This window comes from Melozone crissalis, unplaced genomic scaffold (genome assembly GCF_028551555.1).
Source record: "Melozone crissalis strain CALT ecotype California unplaced genomic scaffold, PUWL_Pcris_2 ptg000009l_1, whole genome shotgun sequence".
Lineage (NCBI taxonomy): Eukaryota > Metazoa > Chordata > Aves > Passeriformes > Passerellidae > Melozone > Melozone crissalis.
Genome location: NW_026535787.1, coordinates 11290931 through 11311201, shown reverse-complemented (window position 1 = coordinate 11311201; position 20271 = coordinate 11290931). Strand labels below are relative to the sequence as shown.

The window sequence follows — 20271 nt, the reverse complement described above, 5'->3', positions numbered from 1 at the left end:
AAGAATTTTTCTTTGCAAGTAGCAGACAGACTATGTATATATATTTAAGGATAACATGGGAGTTGGTTGCCTTAGTAACAGGATCTTTCAGCCATTGCATTTAGTATTTACTCAGCACTGGAAATGTACACTGTATTGAGAAAAAATACAGTATTTTTATTAGTCTGCCCCTGTGTATATGCCCATCAGCAGCAAATACACACTGTGTAGTTTGACTTTCCATTTCTGAGTTATGTGAAACCTCTGAGAAGGGAGCATGCAGAAATGAAACCAGGGCACCTGGTGCAGTGTATTTTTGTTACAAGTGTTTTGAGAGAGGAAAAAAAAACCCCAAACCTGTTGTGAGAGTTTAAAGCTCTGCACTAAAGATATTCCTTGTTTTTCAATAACACATCCAGAAGCAGAAAACTATCAAAGCATTTCTATCCCATGGTTTCATACTCTGCTGAAAACAAATATACAGAAAATAGTTATGAAAGAGGATATTTGTAAAGTGGCAGTTTCCCCGACTGCATTAATGTGCAGTACCAGTTAACAAGGTGTGTTAAAAGCTGTTTTACTTGGCATTTGGGGGGATGGAGGAGGGGAGTGTACAAACATTTAAAGTGCTATTTCAAACTCTGCTTCACTCTGGGTAAAACAAGGCACCAGTTACATCTACATCAATTAAAATGCAGGAGAAATTAAACAGAATCGAGCCATTGAATGTTGGGACCAGCCAGCATGCCAAAAAGTTTCTATCTCTTCCTGTGCAAACATGGCATGGGATTTTTCATCCTCCCAGCAAGACAAAGTTTGTCTTCAGGTGCTAAGCACAAACCCACCACCTCCAGCTGCCGGGGACAGAGTGGATGTGCCATGGCACACAGTCCCTCCTGTCTCTGGGAAGCGCAGAGCAGGGAATTGCTTTGCTCCAAACCCACTGGGTTTTCACAGATTTTATCTCAAGAGCCAAGAACAGAACCAGGCTCTTCTGCTTGTGAGTATGAGAGCAGGTCACCCAGGACCTTATGGTCCCAAATGTTCAGGGCTCAGGCTGGAGAAGGTTTAATCATGTGAGCCAACCTAGCAGACTGTTTGTTCTAATAGTCTGTGCATAACCTCTTTCTCTCATGGTAACTCAGCTCTTACACTGATAAGAAATCCACTCCTAGGCTGCTCTTTCTCATTATAATTTAAGAATGTGCAAAACACTTCTGTATTATAGCAATTTAATATCTGATATGGCCTCTGTCACAGTGTTATATCACACCCTTACAGCATGATGGACTCCAGTCTAATGCAGCTTTTCCTTCTCTAACTACTGCAATCTTATATCCATTTTGCAATTCAGATGGAACAGACCCTGCTCAGACAGGAAAGCAGAATGTTATAACCTCATAGAATAACTTAAATGTAATTACAGACAAAACATTTATTCTACATTAAAAAATAACAGCTGGAAAATAGCTGTGGAAAAGGCCTAACAGCGGAGAGAGCAGGCTGAACCAGAGAGTTCTGCTGGTTTAAAGCAGTGCCCAACAAATGCAGCTTTTGTTTCTATCATGAACAGTTGCTCCCCAGTCCTGACTTTCTCAGGTTTTATTTAGCACAAAATATTATTGCATAGATGGGTTTGCAATGGACTTTTGGGTTAACTGCTGGAGACTGTGTTAATCAGCATTACTGGGCTTTGCACTCCCCCCAGAGGGGCAGCAGTGTGAGTCACTGTGCTCATGTGCTGGGCTCTGCTGCTGCTCCAGCAGCTGGAAAAGCCAGTGGTGCCACACAATGTCACTGCAAGGGAGACTGCAAAGCACCCAGCTGGATGGGGAACAGCAGCAGGAGGAGCAGAGAGGTGGATCCATTACCCAGGTTGATTAAAATGTTTGTGTTTCAAAAGAAAAATGCTTTTTCCCCCCTCCATTTATGTTACCATCCTTCAGTGTAATATAGAGAAAGCTTAGTATTTCTGCAAAAAGTGGAGGGGAAAAAATAGATAATACACATTGTTTAAAAATGGCACAGAGATGGCAAGCTGCTTTTCCTGACAGGCCCTCCATGAATTACCTCATTACAGCAGGCTGCAAAGTAAGCTGCATTTTCTCAGAACTGTCTTTTATAGGAAGAGCTCTGCTGCTGTTTATCACACACTCGAACTAAAATTTATCAATTTGCAGTAAAAAAAAGAGTTCTGAGAATTGGGAAAAGGTTTCAGCTAGTAGAGCTTTTTGTCTAATTAAAAAAATTAAAATCTTTGTTTGTCTTGCTCAGATTTTAGAGCCATGGAATTTGAAACAAAAATACATACAAGTCACACAGAAGAGGCTCACCTGCAGAATTCTTACCCACACAATAATCAGAAAGAAGAAACAAAAGGGCAGTGAATTACTAACCCTCAGTGACTGCAGATAACAGACAACTCAATATTATTTTATGAGAGACCCCTTGTACAAAATCAAATTACCAAAGAGTTATAATTATTTGGCTCCCAATCCCATACACTTTGGAACTATCTAGACATGCCATATTTTCCATATATTGACCAAGAATGTGTAATCCCACTTCAAAAAGCTGTGTATCAGTAGCTGTGACCATACAGAGCATGATATACAAGTATTGTTTTGCTTTCAATTAATGTAGTGGCAACAAGGATGCAGACAGATCTTGCAATTTGAGTTATTCATTACTACTGAAATTGCAACACCTCACCTTTTGTTTCCATTTGTTTTATTTTGCTGATAAGCACATTGCAGCTTTTTTAACTCTTTTTTTTTTTTTTGATTGGCACAGCACTGTGCATCTGTGTCTATCCTAAAGTGCTTCTGGCATACCTAACTGCTTCTGAAATGAAAGCACAGACGATGGTGACTGCAATAAACAGCAGACAGAAAAGGACAGGTAGTTTGCTGTATTGTTCCTTGGATCCTTTTCAGCAAAGTGAGTGCAAAGTATTGATGTTGCATGATGTGAACTGAATCTACATCTCCTCATGAGAGAGGGGACAGCTACAGGGGGAGTAAACAGGTAAGGAGAATAAAAAAAAGGCGAGTTTGTTGTTCAGCAGCTGAAGTTGTCAAGGTCCTTAGGAAAGGGAAAATCTGAAGGAATCGACATCTGTCAGCTCTGCTCACTTTGGGACTGACTGACAGCAAGGGAAGAGCATTATACTGAGATGGGAAACATTTGGGATTGCTCCACACCATAAGGGACACATTCTCTGTCCCAACAATTCAGCAGAAATTGATATACTTCTACTGCCTCTTCCTGAGCTTGTGAGATCCCTCCCTCACACTGTTTAATTGCAGCTGTGGGTGCTGTGGGAGCACCTGAGTGTGATCACAGCCACAGAGCCCTCTGTGCTATGTACTGCAAGCAGGAAAAGAAGAAAAAGGCAGTCCAGCCCAATGAGACTGTTTGCACACAGAAATTTTTCTTAGTCCCACGACATAAACATACTGCTGCATTTTTATCAGTATTTTGTATTTGTTAAAAATATTCTGAAGCTTAAGGGCTCAGCGCCCACAAATATGCTGGCACAGAGATTTTGCATATCTTGTGAAGTCTCTGCCTGTGCTTGAGCATGTATAAGCAGTGGCTGATTTTTCAAACATTTCATATCTGAGCTGCAGGACCGAGCCAAAAGCAGGGCAATGAATTATGGGCTGCACGAAGGTGTTGGTACAGCCCAGACCCACACACAGTGCAATCATTCAAGAAAGAGAGAGGAAACTGGCATGGGACTTTGATTTTATTGTGATTGCACAGAAAGCTGACCTCTGCTTCTGTGGATGGATCGGTTTCCCTAGCTGCACACACTTCTCCTGGAATGGCTCTAACTCCTCAGTATCTGCTTCCAACAAACTTCTCTCCAGGCTAAACAGACACTTGCTACTCACACCACAGTGCAGGGGGGGTGATGCTGAAAAAAGAAGATATGGTGTGGCTGACATCTTGGCTTGTCTTGTGATCTGAGTAACGTCAGAACGATTCCATCAATGCTGTCAGGAACAGGTTCCAGAGCCCTCCAGGTAGGTTGTGAGCCTTGGCACAGGGAACAACTAATGCAGAGTGGTTGCCAATTGACCAGAGGTTCTGGGAAGGTACAAAGCAACACCAAGGACCTTGACTTAGGCTGATGACACAGTTTTCTTCCTCTGTGTTCTCAACATTTCAACCCCTGTTTCAGAGGGTATGAAAGAAGCGTGGTGGGCTGTGCTGTCAAGTGCTGTTGGTTTTACATATGGCACTCAGGAATGAGTGACACCAAAACTGAGTTTGTGTAATGCTGGATGAGCTTGCTCACATCTCAGTTGTACCTGAACCTTGTATCCACTGAACTGAAGTAAGGTGGGCATTTACACAAAAATGGCAACTCTGGTTCCTGCAGGACACATGTGTACTATAAAGATCATTAGGAAATGCCATTACCAGGAGAAGTGTCCTCTCCTCTCCCATCAAATCTTTGATGATACTGCTCAATAGAGATTCCTAAAAATAATGGAAGAAGGTGGATGCTTTTGTGAGATCTCTGGGACAGTGTTTCTAACTGTATTGGCCCTCCAGGCTTGTTATTTATTCTTGAGTCACTGACCTTCAGTGTTCCTTGGCTTCACACAGTGTAAAGAGGAATACATGCTCTTACCTGTTAATTTTTCCTGGATTGGAAACAATATGGGCCAGGGAGCTAGGTCTTCTAGGAAAATAGATAGAGCATAGCTGCTCCTGGAGTACCATAACACTGCTTCTAAGTGATGACTGGAATAGATCTGTGCCAGTCAAAAGATTCACAGTAAAGGCCCAAAAGTTCTTATCCAGTGAACAAACCCACTGAGGTAGTGTAGGCTACACCTCCAGGAAAAGAACAAATGTAAAACAGATACTCTGATACTTCTGCCTGAGTACTCAAAAAAAAAATAATTTAAAAAAATTTAAAAAAAAAGAGAACAGAACTTTTCTCTATCTACACACATTGCAAAACTTCTCTGCCTGGGGAGCTCACTGTTCAGGCAGCTGTATCTGAGTGCATTCTTGTGTTTATCCTTTTGTTGTCATTTACAATAGACCAGATTGACAAGCCTGACTGACATCTGTATGGATTTCATATACACAGCAACAACACGAAGGAGGTAAAGTGGCCTCCTGGGAGACTGCTGGAACTCTTATTATTCATTATCATTATCACCATGATGATTGGTGCAGATGATGAGGCTCCCAGCCATCCCATCCTTGAGCTCTGCAGCCCTTCACACAGCGAGTGAAGTGCTATGAATGATCACTTTTCCTGTCACCCCGTGCAGTCCCTCTCTCCCTGCTCCCACACAGGACACCCAAGCTGAGCAGAAGGTGGATGATGTGCTCCAGGCACCAGCATGAATCCAAGCCAAGCCACGATTCAGGTCCACCACCCCAGGCTGATGTGGCTGGGAGAATTCAGCCAAGTTCACAGCTGCCTTTTGGCCTGGCAATGCTGGCCCACTTCACCATGGTCAAGCAGGAAGAGAAACTCTCAGTTACCAGATCAGTAAGTGCCAAACTGCTTTCTCTCTTCAATAAAATGTCTCTAGTTTTTATTTTTCACCCCACAGGAAGCTGCATCAGCATTAAGACCAACTGAAATTCAAGAAGAAAAGTGGGACAGATAAAAAAATATGTGAAAATCTCTTTTCTCTTCCAAATTGTTTTTCCTAGACACCTACTGGGTTACATTATACTGGTATCACTGCAACTGTATTCATGAAAGGGGAAATAGTAATTTCATTGTTAACCTCAAAATTATTTTACGAGGGTTTGGTGAAATGGGTGTTTTAAAGCAATTAAAGAAACTGTAATGAAAATGTGGCACCGTTTTCTTGAGTTACGCCTTTACAAGACTTTGGATAACTCCTGCTAAAGGTTAATATGCTTTATATGAATCTGCAGGTATCTGTCAGACACCACAAGCAATCTGGGGAAGGAATGCTGCATGGCAGAGACATCTGCTGGGTGCTGCTTGCACTCCTCCCACGCCTCGTGGTTCAGCTCTCTGGGATTGTGGATCCTGGGAGAAGCCCTGGGAGAAGCTGCCTCCAGCTGGGGGGTGGGTTTGTGACTGATGGAGAATGCAGCACACCCCTGCCCAGCCACTCAACAGGAGCCAGAAATCTTTAGGCTGTGTGCTGGAATTTTAATGGAAACTTTTGCATCTAAATTGAAGGCTGTGCTCCTCTATCCAGCTGCCTGACATTGAACTGTCAGAGGAAGGCTGGTGAAATCCATCCCTTTCCCAAGCATATACAGCAGGAGAAGATCAGTGTTTTAATTAGGGAAAGGAACTATCAGGGACCTCTGCAGTTTTGACAACGTGCTCGCACTAAGGCACTGTTATCCACGTTAAAAACTGAAAATGAGGTTTCAGATTCTAGCATCTCCTAAATACCTTGCAGGAATCACCTCCCTTCTCAGAGAGACACTGATGCTTCTCTCCACCTACAAAGTGGATCTCAATCCCTCTCCCCCTTCCTCCTTCATAGTGGGAAAACATGGATTGATCACCCTGGGTTGATGGGATCACACTGTGTTTTGACCATATCCCAGCATCCTGAGTTTCAGCTTTAGACTCTGGCTGAGACAATGCAGAAAGCACTCACCCAGTAAACCCCAGAAAGATGAAATCCTGAATTGCACAACAGCAGAAAAGAGGATGCTTTGCAAACTCAATTCCCTTTTCTCCAAATGCAGGGATCCAGCTGATGCAAAGCATCCTGCAAATGAAAACAAGCTGTATTTGATTCCACGCACACCGAATGCTTGAACTGTGTTTAGCACATCACAGGTGTAGGGTTTGAGTGATAATCCCCAGTGTAGCAGGATTTTTCCTGCAGACACCAGTTCACATCTGATGGGAGACTGTTTTAAAACCAGCCTCTGCTCTTACATTGTAAGTACAATTCTCTCCCTCAAGCTACTTGCAGACAAAAACATGTTTACCTCCACCTATCAAAGCACCAGGGGAAAAGAACAGCCCCTTGAAGGAAATTAATCCCTGAAAAGCGTTTGAAATGTTATAAACAGCTTACTACCAGAGTAAACAGATGCACTAAGAAGGATAAACAAGCATTTGCCCAGCCCCTCAGAGGGAGCTGGTTCCACACTCCCTTTACAGTCATTCCAGGTGGGTATCAGGGTCCCGGTGTGTGGTGGCCAAAGTTGTGGCCCAGCCCAGGTGTCCAAGGCAAGCAGCTCAGGACTGCAGCCCCTGGCACTGAAGCATCACACTCAGGCCCCCCAGAGAAGCTTTATCACAGCTTTTCCAAGCAGTTGTGCAGGTCTGAGCCTGCACTGCCCACCCTCAAGTGAGGGTGCTCACATGGACTATGTGCCCTGCCTGCTGTGGCAGGGAAGTGGCAAAAGCACAGCACTCCAGGAAAACAAAGAGAAGCCTTTCAGTGTTTGCCCCAAACACATTTATGCTTTCCTCATGAGGAGAAAGCATAAATGCTCCCCCACTCTGTGGGGCAGAGGCTCCATAGCTTTCTGTCCCAGTCAAATAAGCCTCTCCCTCATTGCCCAATGAATATTGAATTATTCTGTGCAGAATCAAGCTGTTTTTTCTAGAAACACTGAATGTTCCCTTCTGTTCCTGAACAATCCATGCCTAAGTGTAGCTCTCCCTCAGATAATTGAGGAAAATGGAGACAGATGCAAACAAGAGTAGGTAAAAAAAGGTGATACAGAAGACACAGTGGCAATGCCCAAAAACACAAGGGCAAGATCACCAGGATTAGTTCTGCCTATTCTGGAGATGCAAGACAAGACTGGCATCACTGTGCAGAGTCCAGGAGTATCCATGAGCAGGTCCTAATTAGGTCATGGAGAAGACCTGGAGGGAAACAATTAGGCACTTGTGGACTTCTTTCAAGCACATCTGTTGGGGTCTCTAGCTTGTCAGAGTGACCTCGAGGTGCATTAGAAAGTCTCTTTTCCCAGCCTGGTGCTTGAAGAAGGAGTCAGGGCTCTTAATTTCTCAGTCTCAAGGTTGTTAATTGTATCTTATCTATAAAATTCCTTCTCCTGTCCAGCTGAGGTCCATCCAGCAGGACAGTTCCAGGCACACTGCCTGCCCCCGGGGTGGTGTCATCTTTTTATACTAAAAACTATATGTACAATGTTTACAATATTTTCCAATGCCTATCACCTATGTTACAGTGAGCTTCCACTCTAAACCAATCTAAAAGTGACAACATCACAGCAGAAGATGGAGGCCAAGAAGAAGAAGGAGAAAGGCTGGACACACCCTGTTCCCTCCATCTTGCCTCCTGAACCCCCATACGAAAAACCCCAAAATTCTACTTTTCCACCCCATGATAACTTCACTAATATTCTACCTAAACTGTTGTGGCTTGCTGATCTTCATATAAGGTTGGTAACTTGCTCCATGGGTCATAATCAAAACCACAGGGGTCTTGGGCTCTGTGCCAGGGTCTCTGAGCCCCCTGGCAGGGGTCTTGGCCATCCTGCACAGCCAGAGGGATGTCCTGGGTTCCAACACACATCTGCTGAAGACCATGTGCTCAAGGCACTACAGAATCCTTGTGGAGGACTGAGCCCTCAAACTCTGCAGCAGCCCCAAAGCAGCTACAGGGGAGTCAGTGACTTCTGCAGAAGCTTCTGGCAGGGCAGAGCTTTGCTGCAGGGCAGAAAGGCTGCTGAGACGCTCCCCTTGACTTGACTGCCAGGGAACAGCCAGGCCTCCAGGGAGTCAGTCAGCTGGGGAGGCCCTGAGTGACACACTGAATTCGTTAAGCTGCTCTGCTAAAGAGAAACAGAACGGAAATTACACAGGAGAAAAAAAAAAAGGCATTTGAGTTCTGTCCTTGGGCAGGTGTGGTAACAAGTGATCCCAAAGTCTCTTAGAGGTTTAACCTCAAGGACAAAACCCAAAGCCCGGCCTCTGCTCCAGAAAAGGAAAAAATCTCTGTAATGAGGGGCTTGTGTCAGTACTTTTTAAAAACACATCCCTACATATCTGCACTCTGCAGCATCATATTTCAGATGGTCTCTATGTATTAAAAAAAGCTGCTCTTAAATATCAAAATCATGAGCAAAATCCACTTTGATTGTACACCCTGTTTGTGCTAAACCTTTTTTTCTGCTCACCATCCACTGACAGTGGCAAAAAACACAAGGTACCCGCTCATGAGATGGGGAAATACTGTAAACAGCTATTATGAGTTTCCTCCCACTTAAGAATGAGCAAAATTGCAATGGTCCCACTTCAAGAAAAATTATTAAAGTATCCAAAAGAAATTAAGAAAAGAAATTAAGTAATTAGAAAACAGACAGATCATGAGCCATTAAGGAGGCTGAATGGTTTAACCTTTCCATCCCTTTCCAAGGACCTTCCACTTTCTCATGCTGAGAATGAAGCACATCACTATATGTTAACCATAAGTGGAGAATGAATGCATTTTTTACTATTACTTTAAAGCAGTGCCACTTTCTTTGCATATGGAAGATTTTAAGAAGTGAGCTCCTGGGAATGACTTTTGTGTCATGTGTCTTTCCGTCACTTAGGAGAAACAGAGATGCTGGAGATGGTAAGTGCATAGGACTTAGTCTAACTTTTCTTCCACTATGCTATTTGCTACCAGCTACTCATTTATGAATATTTTTTTTCTATTTAAAAAGCTTCTGACTTAAACTTCTGCCTGAAACAGAAACCTGCTCTGCAAGAATGTGAAAATCCATTATTCCTTATGATGAGAGGGAGGGAAGGGAAGGGAAGGGAAGGGAAGGGAAGGGAAGGGAAAAGGATAACTGATGAGAAGCAAACCACAGAGTTTGGTTCCCACTGCATTTCTTAGTGTTTGCTAATTCTGCCCCTCCAGGACGCATTTTAGGTTTCACCTGCATTCTCCTTCCTTCTCTAAGTGCCAGGTGGACAAGAAGCAAATCTCCCCTCACCATTAATAAGAGAACTTGTAGCCAGCGAACTGTGACTTGTTTGCTGAAATGAATATATTTATTGTAAAGTTTTGAGAACCGGTGTGCTTGATGTGTGGAAAGCTTCTGCCTTGAACACTGAGCAGAATGAACAGTGTCTCCTTTGTGAACCTGGCTCCTGGGCGTGTGAAACACACCACGGCCAGGCTCTCCCGAAACCCTTGCAGCGGGGGTTTCGGTACTTTCTAGCTGAGAACCGAGAGGGATAAAGGAAGACATTCCGCTCCGGCATCGCCACAGCCGCGGTCTCTGACGCCTCACCCTGGCCGGAGGCCGCAGAGCACCATAGCGCCGGGGCCCGGGACTTCCGCTCCCAGCAAGCACCGCGACCTCCCCGCTCAAGTCTACGCATGCGCCTTTAAGAGGGCACACACCTCCTCTCCTGCTAACGGGTAACGCGTCTCCCCGCCCATTGGCTGGTACCCGCCGGAACCGGCCGGGCCGCAATGCGCACTGGGAGTTGTGGTTTTCTCACACATAGCAACACCGAAGCTGGCGGGATACGCGTACTACCGTTCCCAGCGTGCCCCGCGCGGCCCGGAAAGAGCCGTCAGCGCCGGAGCCACGGGCAGACATGGCGGGGCAGATAGCTGTGCTGGGTGAGGCGGTGGCGCGGCTGGGCTGCGGGCTTTGGGGGAGTTTTGTTTCTGCTGTCGCGTCTTTCTGCCACCGGTGTCGCCCCGGGCTGGCCCTCCAGGGTGGCACGGACTTTCCGTGCTCGGTGTCTTCCGCTGTGTCCGATTCTGGGTTCCTCTGTACTGGAGAGACATGGGACTCCTTGAGCGGGTCCAACGGAGGGCAGCAAAGATGAGGAGGGGCTGGAGATTTTAGAAGCAAAGGCTAAAGGGGCTGGGGCTGTTGGGCTTGAGAAGAGAGGGGACCTCATCAATGTATTCTTCCTATTCCGAGTAATGTATTCTTGCAGGGAAGGGTCAGAGCAGGGACCAGGCTCTGCTCAGTGGTGCCCAGCAATGGGACAGGGGGCAATGGGCAGGAATTGATGCACAGGAAGTTTCACCTGAACATGAGGAAGAACTTCCTCACTGTGCAATGAAAGAGCAAAAATTCGAACAGATCACCCAGAAAGGGTCTGGAGTCTCCCTCACTGGAGGTATTCCAGAAGTGTCTGGACAAAGCCCTGTGCCGTGTGCTCCGGGATGACCCTTCTTGGGCAGGGAGCTGGGACCATATCACCCACTGTGGTCCTTTCCAGCCTGAGCCATTGCAGGATACTCTGAAAGCCAGAGTGCTCAGTAGCACATTGCTCAGAAATGCCTGGGAAGATTTGCAGCCCATTGCAAGCCAGGGCTTTCCAGCCAGTCTGGTTGAAGCACTACGATGGCCTGCTGGGAAAAAAAGAGGTCACCCGCTTCTTGAAATTTAATTTATTTACATTTCTTGTTGAGATTTTTGTTGATACTTTTTTTTTTTGTAATCATCTGAAGCATTACTTGATGCTAGAATTTTGGGTTTCGTGTGTTTGCTGATTATAAGTAAAATTAAAATCAATAACAAACTCTTCTGCACATAAACTGGTCTTCCCTTGGGTTTCAAGGTACAGGAAAGATTCAGAGGTGTGGCAATACTCTTTTTTTGGGAGTTATGGCTGAAACAGAATTAGGTTCTATGGGTTTCTTTCCCCTTATTTTTAGACTTTTGGTGAAGCTGGAGGTGTTAGGATTGTGAGTTTGTCATTTCACTGTGATTTTGGGTGGCCCCATTAACTCAGTGTCCTTTTGGGGCCATTTATAGGCAGCTCCTGCAGAAGCACTAATTACCCTGTGTTACTGCAGTAACATGCAGAGAGAAACAGAATTATTACAGCCTGGTGATATTTTTGGCTTGGCTGTCTCTTGGCCTTCTTTTTCCTTAATCAGTTTAATATTTAATGCTTTAAATTCTTGACTCCTAGCCGCTCTCTGTTGAGCAGGAAATTAAAAACTAATTAGGCAGCTAACGAAGCTCTGGGCTGTGAAATAAAGCAGCAGGAGGTGCAGCGTGTCACACAGAGAAACTCGTGTAGATTTGTAGGTTTGCAGAGTGATGCCCTAACCCCGCTGTTCCCATCTCCATGTTTCAGGCTCTGCTGTGCTGGCCCTGCTCTTGGCCAGCTACCTGGCACAGCAGTACCTGCCCATGCCCACGCCCAGGGTGATTGGGATCGACCTGGGCACCACCTACTGCTCCGTGGGCGTGTTCCTGCCGGGCAGTGGGGCTGTGAGAGTCATCCTGGACGAGAGCGGCCACAGCAGCATCCCCAGCGTGGTCTCCTTCACGGACACGGGCGTGCACGTGGGCTACCAGGGCCTGGAGCTGGCTGATGCCAACCCCCAGAACACCATCTACGACGCCAAGAGGTTCATCGGGAAAGTCTTCACTCCAGAGGAGCTGCAGAGTGAAAGCAGCAGGTATCCCTTCAAGGTAGGCAGCCTCCAGCTGCAGTTCCCTCCAAGCAGGATGCAATCCAGGCTGGGCATGGAGATCCAGAGCAGCCCTGGGGGTGCTGTGGGTGAGAGGCTGCCATGGCCTGGCCATTGGGAGCCCAGAGCCCCCCGTGTGCTGGGCTCACCCAGAGCCCCGTGGGCAGCAGGGCAGGGAGGGGATTCTGCCCCTCTGCCCCCTCTGCTGAGAGCCCACCTGCAGGGCTGCATCCAGCTCTGGGCTCCCAGCACAGCAAGGACAGGGACCTGCTGGAGCCAGCCCAGAGCAGGCACCAAGGGCATCAGAGGGATGGAGCAGCTCTGCTGGGAGCAAAGGCTGAGAGAACTGGGATTGGAGAAGGCTTTGGGGTGAACTAACTGTGGCCTTCCGATGCCTAAAGGAAGCTTGCAGAAAAGATGGAGAGAGATTATTTACAAGGGCTTGGAGTGACAGGACATGGGGAAATGGCTTCAAACTGATAAGACAGTAGGTTTAGATTAGAGATTAGGGAAAACATTCCTTACTGTGAGGGTGGTGAGGCCCTGGCACAGGTTTCCCAGAGAAGTTGTGGACGCTCCATCCTCAGAAGTGTTCAGTGCCAGGTTGGATGGGGCTCTGAGTAACCTGGTCTAGTGGAAGGTGTCCCTCCCCTGGCAGGAGATGAGCTGGAAAGTCCCTCCAACCTGATTCTCTGATACCTGAAATGTGGTTGATCATCTTGTCAGACTGTGAGTTACATGGCGCAGTCTGATGTGCCTGAAAACAAGAAGTATCCAGAGAGCAGAAGGAAATGGCTGTGGAAGTTGCGTACCTCTGCTGAGGTACACCTCATGAGAGCTGATAATGATTTTCCAGAGGATCTTGTGTTTCCCTACTGAGAAATGTGTTTCTGGGTAACCTTCCAGCCCCATCTCTGAAAGGATGAATTTAAACTTGAAATGTTAACTGTGCTTTTCTGAAACTTTACTTCTCCCTAAAATTGTAAAATACAAACAAACAAAAACCCCAAAAACCAAAACCCTAAAAAGTTTTAAAGCCACATCTTCTCTGTCCCAGTGTGTTTTTTCCTTCAGTACTTTACTACTTACTTGACCAGCAGCAGAACTTGAAAGTTTTTTAAAAGAAAACTAACCTGCATTATATGAGCATTGTGCAGAATTGGTTGAAAAAATAATTAAAAAATTGTGTACTGCAAGTGGTCTTTTCCACTTGCAGTGGAAGTGGAAAAGTGGAAGTATTTTTAATTTTTTAATATTGTTGAGAGAAGCTGTTTCAGTAGCAAGCTGTTTGTTTCCTTTCAGAAACCTGAAAGATAATCTGATGATTAAAAATCCATCCCCTCTGTCTTTGAATGAGGTGTTGGAAGTTGACTCCACAGTTTCTAGGTCTTAACTTTTTTTAATGTGTTTTACTAGGGCATAGTGGGTATCATTTCTTTGGATATACTTTGACCCCTTAAGTGGCATGTTTTACGTAATCCTCCTAATCAGGGAATAAAAGTGGCCCAGAAATGGCAAAAGCACATTTAAACTCTTCCTGAATAAAGAGACTACATGCAAATAAAATATTTGGTGGGAACAGGGTGGTGGAGCATAGGAAGATTTCTCACTTGGGGGTTGTGTTGCTTTATCCTTCTAGATTATCAACAAGAATGGATTAGCTGAATTTTCTGTGACAACTAATGAAACCTTTCACATCACTCCAGAGCGCATTGGCTCTAAGCTGCTGCTGAAACTGAAGAAAATGGCAGAAGCCAACCTTGGCATGTCCATTTCCAAGGCAGTCATCTCCGTGCCTGCAGAGTTTGATGAAAGGCAGAGGAATTCTACCATTCAGGCAGCTAACCTTGCAGGTGATGTCTCTCTGTTCCAGAGTTTTTCTTGGAGAGCTTGAGGTCTGTTTCACTAACAGCAAGGTCTTTGTGGAGGATATAGAAACAGTGAATCAGTGACAGAGAAGCTTAGAATGGATTTATTGTGAGGAACAGCTCAGAACTTCTGAGTACCAACAGGTGCAGCTGGCTAATGCAGACATAGGTGCCTGGAAGTAAGTTTTACTTCAGAGAAAATAGTCCTTTTTATAATCTCCACATAGGGAGGCTATATAGAGTACCCTTGAACAATCATTTAAGCAGAAATAGAGTGCATGGAATAAAGCTCCTTTAGCAAGGTTTCTCTGGAAGCAGTTTGCTTGGGCACATTAAGGTTTGTGATTTTGCCCTGATGCTGAAGCAGCACTATTTTAGGGTTTAGTAAGGAAAAGAGTTCATTGGATATTACTGATTAGGAAACTACTTCTTTAGATCTGACACTTAACTTGATTGTGGTTAAAAAAGCCCAACAAGTAATGGCAAATGTCATTCTGATGTAAGAACTGCAGTTTGCTGAGTGTTGCTTGTTGTCTCTGCTGCTCACAGGGCTCAGCGTTCTGCGAGTAATCAACGAGCCCACAGCTGCTGCTATGGCCTATGGGCTGCACAAAGCTGATGTGTTTAATGTCCTGGTAGTGGATCTGGGTGGAGGAACCTTGGATGTGTCTCTGCTGAACAAGATGGGAGGGATGTTCATCACACGAGCCATGGCAGGTGAGAAAAATGCTTTTGTTTCTCAAGGAGGGGGAGGCAAGGTACACCTCAAGTCACTGTTGGAGGGACTTTTAAAACATACCAGCCATGTCACAGAGTGTTTTCCCAATGCACTCTCAGCTGATTTTCATGCAAAATTAGGTTTGTGGCTGGTTTCAGCAATTAAGACCACAGAGTCATAGTTTTGGCTCTAAGTTGTGCTTTTATTTTATCCGTGTCTGTTAACTTTTGTGCCCACTAGTAAAGTGCTGGTGCATGTTACACTTTCTGTGACCAAACTTTGGGGGGTTGGGATTGTTTCAAATCTTTCTGTCACCTTTGTTCAAACTGGGAATATTGGCAGATCACTGATCAGTGCTTTGGTGCCTCATTGCCTGGGGTTTGGTGCCAGTTGAGCTGAGCAGGGTTTGGGAATGTGCAGGATGTTAACCCAGAAGTTTTGGGATTAGTGTATGAATGGTTCATCCCTGGGCACAGAGCTCTGGCAGCAGTGTTTGGTCACTCTAGTGAAGAGACAGCCATCCTTCAGCTGGCCTGCATGCTCACAGTGCCAGCTGCCTGTGTTGCCTTCAGCAAGCAAGTTCTGATGTGAGCTGCTGCTGCTGCTGCTGCTCAGTCCAGTTAGAGTGGAACAGCAAAGAAAGATTCAGCAGCTTCACTCTGATTTAATTAGACAAAGATCCACTAAGTGAGTTACTGTTTTTAGTCAAAACAAAACAGTGGAAATTATTATCCACCATGTGTGCAGTGGAGAAGCATATTTGTCTGTTGTCTCTGTGAGCTCATGTACTTGTGGTCCTTCTGTGATTGTTCTGGCCCTTGAGCACCATCTCCCAGTAAAAGAGAAGCTGTTTTCTGGGGCTTTGAAGGTGCTCTGTCTGATGTCTTCTATTCTTTTCTTTCAGGTAACAACAAGCTGGGAGGACAGGATTTCAACCAGAGGCTGATGGTGTATTTGTATGATCAGCTCCGTCAAAGGTTTGGTTCTCTGCCCACGCAGAAGGAGGAGATTCACCGCCTCAGGCAGGCCGTGGAAGCTGCCAAATTAAACCTGACTGTCCATGAGGCAGCTACACTGAGGGTGCTGCTGACTCTGCCAGCAAACCAGCTGACGAGAGAACTTGCAAAAAGCCAGGTAAAAGCAAACAGTGCGTCACAAAACGCAGAAGGCCTGAAAAATCTTGGAGACGCTTCCAAAGTAGAGGGCAGCTTTGTGGAAGTCGTGTTTGAAACAGAAATCTCTCGGAAGCTGTTTGAGATGTTAAATGAGGACCTTTTTGAGAAGATCCTCGTGCCCATTGAACAGGTGTTGCTGGAAGGGCACCTGCACAAGGCTGAAGTGGATGAAATTGTGTTAGTGGGAGGCTCCACACGGATTCCCAAAATACGTGAAGTCATTCGGGACTTCTTTGGGAAGGAACCCAACACCTCTGTGGATCCTGACCTGGCAGTTGTGACAGGTGTAGCCATCCAAGCAGGAATTCTTGCTGGGTCCTGGCCTCTCCAAGTCAGTGCTATAGAAATCCCCAACAAACATTTACGGAAGACGAATTTTAACTGAAAAGAAACTCTTCTCAATTGCATTCCAGCTCTCCAAAAGGATCCATACTCATCTGACTGGCAATGGAACATGATCTTAGCTTCATTCTATTCAATTTTCACCTGTTCCCATTAGGTGTTACTGGACACCTACCTGTGCTAAAGCTTGATGTTACTTTAAAGGTACAAACGAGTTCTGAAGTGTGCTGTGTTTACTTGCAGAGGGGATATTGGATGAAAATGCCAGTGATGACACACCCACATTTTCTTGCTAAATTTTATTAGCAAATCCTGGAGCGGTGTGTATTCAAAGTATCAAGGGAATGTGACCAAAGGTTTGAGATGATGTGGTACTGAGGTATTCCTGGGTCCAGTGTATTTCCTTGGAAGGACTGTGAAGCAGCATTAATGCACAGAGCACTGGCAGTGTTCAGCTTACACTTATTTATTAGATTGAGCCATTTGAGCATTTAAGCACCTTTCCTAAAGGCATCTTGCAGCTTAAATGAGACTGAAGCATTCACTTGATTCTTCTGCTGTTCATAACAGCATAATGGTATGCTGAGGCTCTGTGGCAAATTGTCCCATGATTAGGAAACGTTATTGAAAATGTGGCTCTTGCCAGTGCAGTTTCTTGGTCTCCAAGGGCTTCATTCCTGACCTGGCTGTGATGGTTAAACACAGGTGCTGATGTTCTCCACAGAGAACGAGGGTATATTGCCAAATATTCATACCTGCCCCTGCCTTACTTTAAAACTACAGTGATTTTATGTATCTTGAAGCCACACCTGCCTGTCTTCCCTTGAATTTGACCAACATGAATTTCATCATTCTGCATTTCCAAATGTGTGACATCTTCTCTGTGAAGCACCCCAAGCCATACTGTCCTCGTGGAGAAAGTGTGGGACAGAAGGGATGGCCTGGATGAAATGTAATTCCTGTAGCCCTAGTAAATGAAAATTGACCCAACTACTTTGTGCTTTTTAGTTCTTATGTGGTTGAAATTTTTTCATATCCCTACTCTAAATGGAACAGAGATTGTAGCTGTCCTGTTGGGAAACAAACAGTGTTGTGTGCAACTCAGGGTTTGAGGTGGACTCTCTTTTAGGCAAATAGATCACTATCCAGATACCTTGAAAATGTGTTGTGAGGAGAACAAAGTCACAGATGTGAAAAAAAAACCGAATTGGTGACAGTTCTCTTTGGAGGGATTAAGCAATAATCAAGCACCAGCTGAATTCAGTTATCTGCTTGGAACTTCCTACCAAAAAAACATTTCTTTCAGCTAAGACTGGTTTCAACATCCATCAGCCCAGTCTTCATCAAGTAAGCTCTAGTAACAGGTGGTTTTAAGGATTTTCTTGTCTTCTCCAGAATAATTTTGTATTAACCTTGCTAAGATAAAGTGTGGGGCTTAGATTTATTGTTTTAACCTATGACTATATTAAAATAGGCTTATTACTCTCCTGGCAGCAGGCCTGATTTATGGCACTGCCATAAATCAGTTGTGCTGATTCAGCTGTTTGCATAGCTATTGTCTAAATGCATCTTTGAAGTAATCCAATTAAAAACCTCTTAAACTGAATCACAGTTGCACACAGCCACTCCATCAGCATTGTTTAACTTGACAGAGGATTCCCAAAGTACTGCTGACATCTGCTTAATTTTCCTGCATTGAAAACCAGGATTTTTTTTTTTTTAATTTGAAGATTCTTTCCTTCCTTTGTGCCTCTTTGAAAGTGACCCCAACTAAGTGTGGAGCTTCCAGTAAGTAAAACTCCTGCAGTGAAAGAAGTGCCTCTTCAGTGACACCATGGATGGGTGCAGTACAGTCCTCAGTTGCTGCTTTGTAAATGTGTGTGTTCAACATCTGTACCAACTCTTTAGAGTCACTGTGGCCTTTCCTTCTGCCCTGCTGTAAGTTCATCCCAAAATCCACTGGAGGTACAGTAGGACTTTGGTCTTCATGTCTCTAATGCACTGTGTAAGGCAAGCAGACCTATATAAAACAGAACCACTTCACAGAGAAGTTAAACTATTAAAAGCTTTGCAGGTTTGGGACAAGTTAGGTAGGAGCTGTTAAAACTCTCAGAGCAAATAAATTAAGTATTTTTTTCTTTCATATCCTCCTTCACCCTGGGGGAGTTAAATCTCCTTCAGTGTTTATCTGGGAACTGGAAGGGAAGGGCAGGTTGCTTACTTGTACAAACTAAATCCACAAAAGGGTATTTATTCAGAGATCTCTACAGGTTGGAGTTTTTAGTTGAGAAGTTACTATACACTGGATATCACAATGCATCCTTATTTATTAAATGTTCTGAATTATTTATTTTGTGTCTTTTGATACTGTATTTTGGCACAAACAATTGAATTTTAAAGATGAGTCCACTGCACTAAGTGGATATTTCCAGGTATGCACATGGGCTGCTTACCAAAAGTCTCTCTGTAAAAAAGTTGATGCTTGAAGGCTGAAATCTTCCTGTAATCCTTATGATTGCCTGTGGTGGTAGGTGTGTAACCAGTTTCTCCAGCTAAGGCTTGTTTGGCGAGTTAAAATTCTGAAAGCATCAAGAGGCCTCAACAATTGTGTGTTCCCTAATTGTTTCCCAGTGCAGATGATGAAATGCATTTTATAAATAACATTTTAGATTTTTTAAATAAAAGCAATTTCTACCCCTTGGATCTGTCTTCTTTCACTTTCTCAAGGAAATTCTGTCTTCCTCAAATTCCTTTGAAATGTAGAAGATGAAGTTGTGTCAGCTGTGAGAGAGTTTGTACATCTGCCTTGTCTTGGGGAGCTGTAAAGTGTGCAGGGCCTGAACAATTACAGTGTTTCATAAATGTTTCAAAGCTGGCAAAAAGCAGAAGTTACAGTCAAATATGAGGGGTACAGCTCACTGAAAGAGAAGGAGTGGCTTTGCTGACACTAGTCCAGCATTTTCTTTTCTCTCAGGCTTTGCCATTGTTCAGTCTGCAGCTCTCCCAGCTGCATTCTGAAAATAACTGGAAGTGAAAGGTTATGTCAGTCTGGCAGTAAGCACAGAAAGCTCTCCCCAAAAATTAAATAAAGTAAAAATTACCATGCACTGATGCCTCTCCTCAGACTGTTTTCTCTAGACCTTGCAAAAGGAATTGGTTCCTAAGGCATTTATGGCTACCTCCCCTAGCCTATGTGCACATAACTTTCCCTTGGGCAAGAAATTAGGATTGTACTTGATACACCAGGTGTCAGTATTAAACTAATATAACAGGGCTGTACCCAGGAACTTTATTACTTTTTTTGGGTTTTTTTAAGCAGTTGATGGGGGATCTTAAGAGAAGACTGATTACATGTCAGTATTAAATTTCAAGAGCTTCAGGAACTGCAAGAAAAATGGAAATAACTATTTATGTGGCCTGCAGAAGCAGATACACTCAGCTGACACTTCAGGTAAATGTACATAACCTGTCCTGATTCTGTAATTATAGGGAGGTTTACATTAATATTTACCAGCAAAGAGGCAGCTCCACCTGACTGCAGTTTTTGGGATTCTTTCACAATGAGATTTTGTAATGCTCAGTTAGATATGTGAGATGTGGTTTTCAGTTTTTCAGAAATCAAAAAGGAGAACTGACTTAATGGGGCACATTTAATGCCTCAAGAACTACCTAAGTAAAAATGGGGGGATGCATTAAAATTAGCCCCAAGTGACATCTGTCACTGTGTCCACACAACAAGCAGTTTTGTTTTTTCCTGAATGTGTAATCATAATAAGAATTAGTAA

At 44.4% G+C, this 20271-nt stretch overlaps 1 protein-coding gene across 1 annotated transcript; it reads left to right on the top strand.

Annotated features, from left to right (window-relative positions):
* The first annotated feature begins 10524 nt into the window (after nt 1-10524).
* Nucleotides 10525-18225, top strand: HSPA13 (heat shock protein family A (Hsp70) member 13). The gene is made up of 5 exons (XM_054270343.1): nt 10525-10562; nt 12044-12384; nt 14023-14236; nt 14801-14968; nt 15874-18225. The coding sequence occupies exons 1-5, from the start codon at nt 10538-10540 to the stop codon at nt 16527-16529; spliced, it is 1404 nt and encodes a 467-aa protein (XP_054126318.1). The 5' UTR covers nt 10525-10537; the 3' UTR covers nt 16530-18225.
* The last annotated feature ends 2046 nt before the right edge of the window (nt 18226-20271 follow it).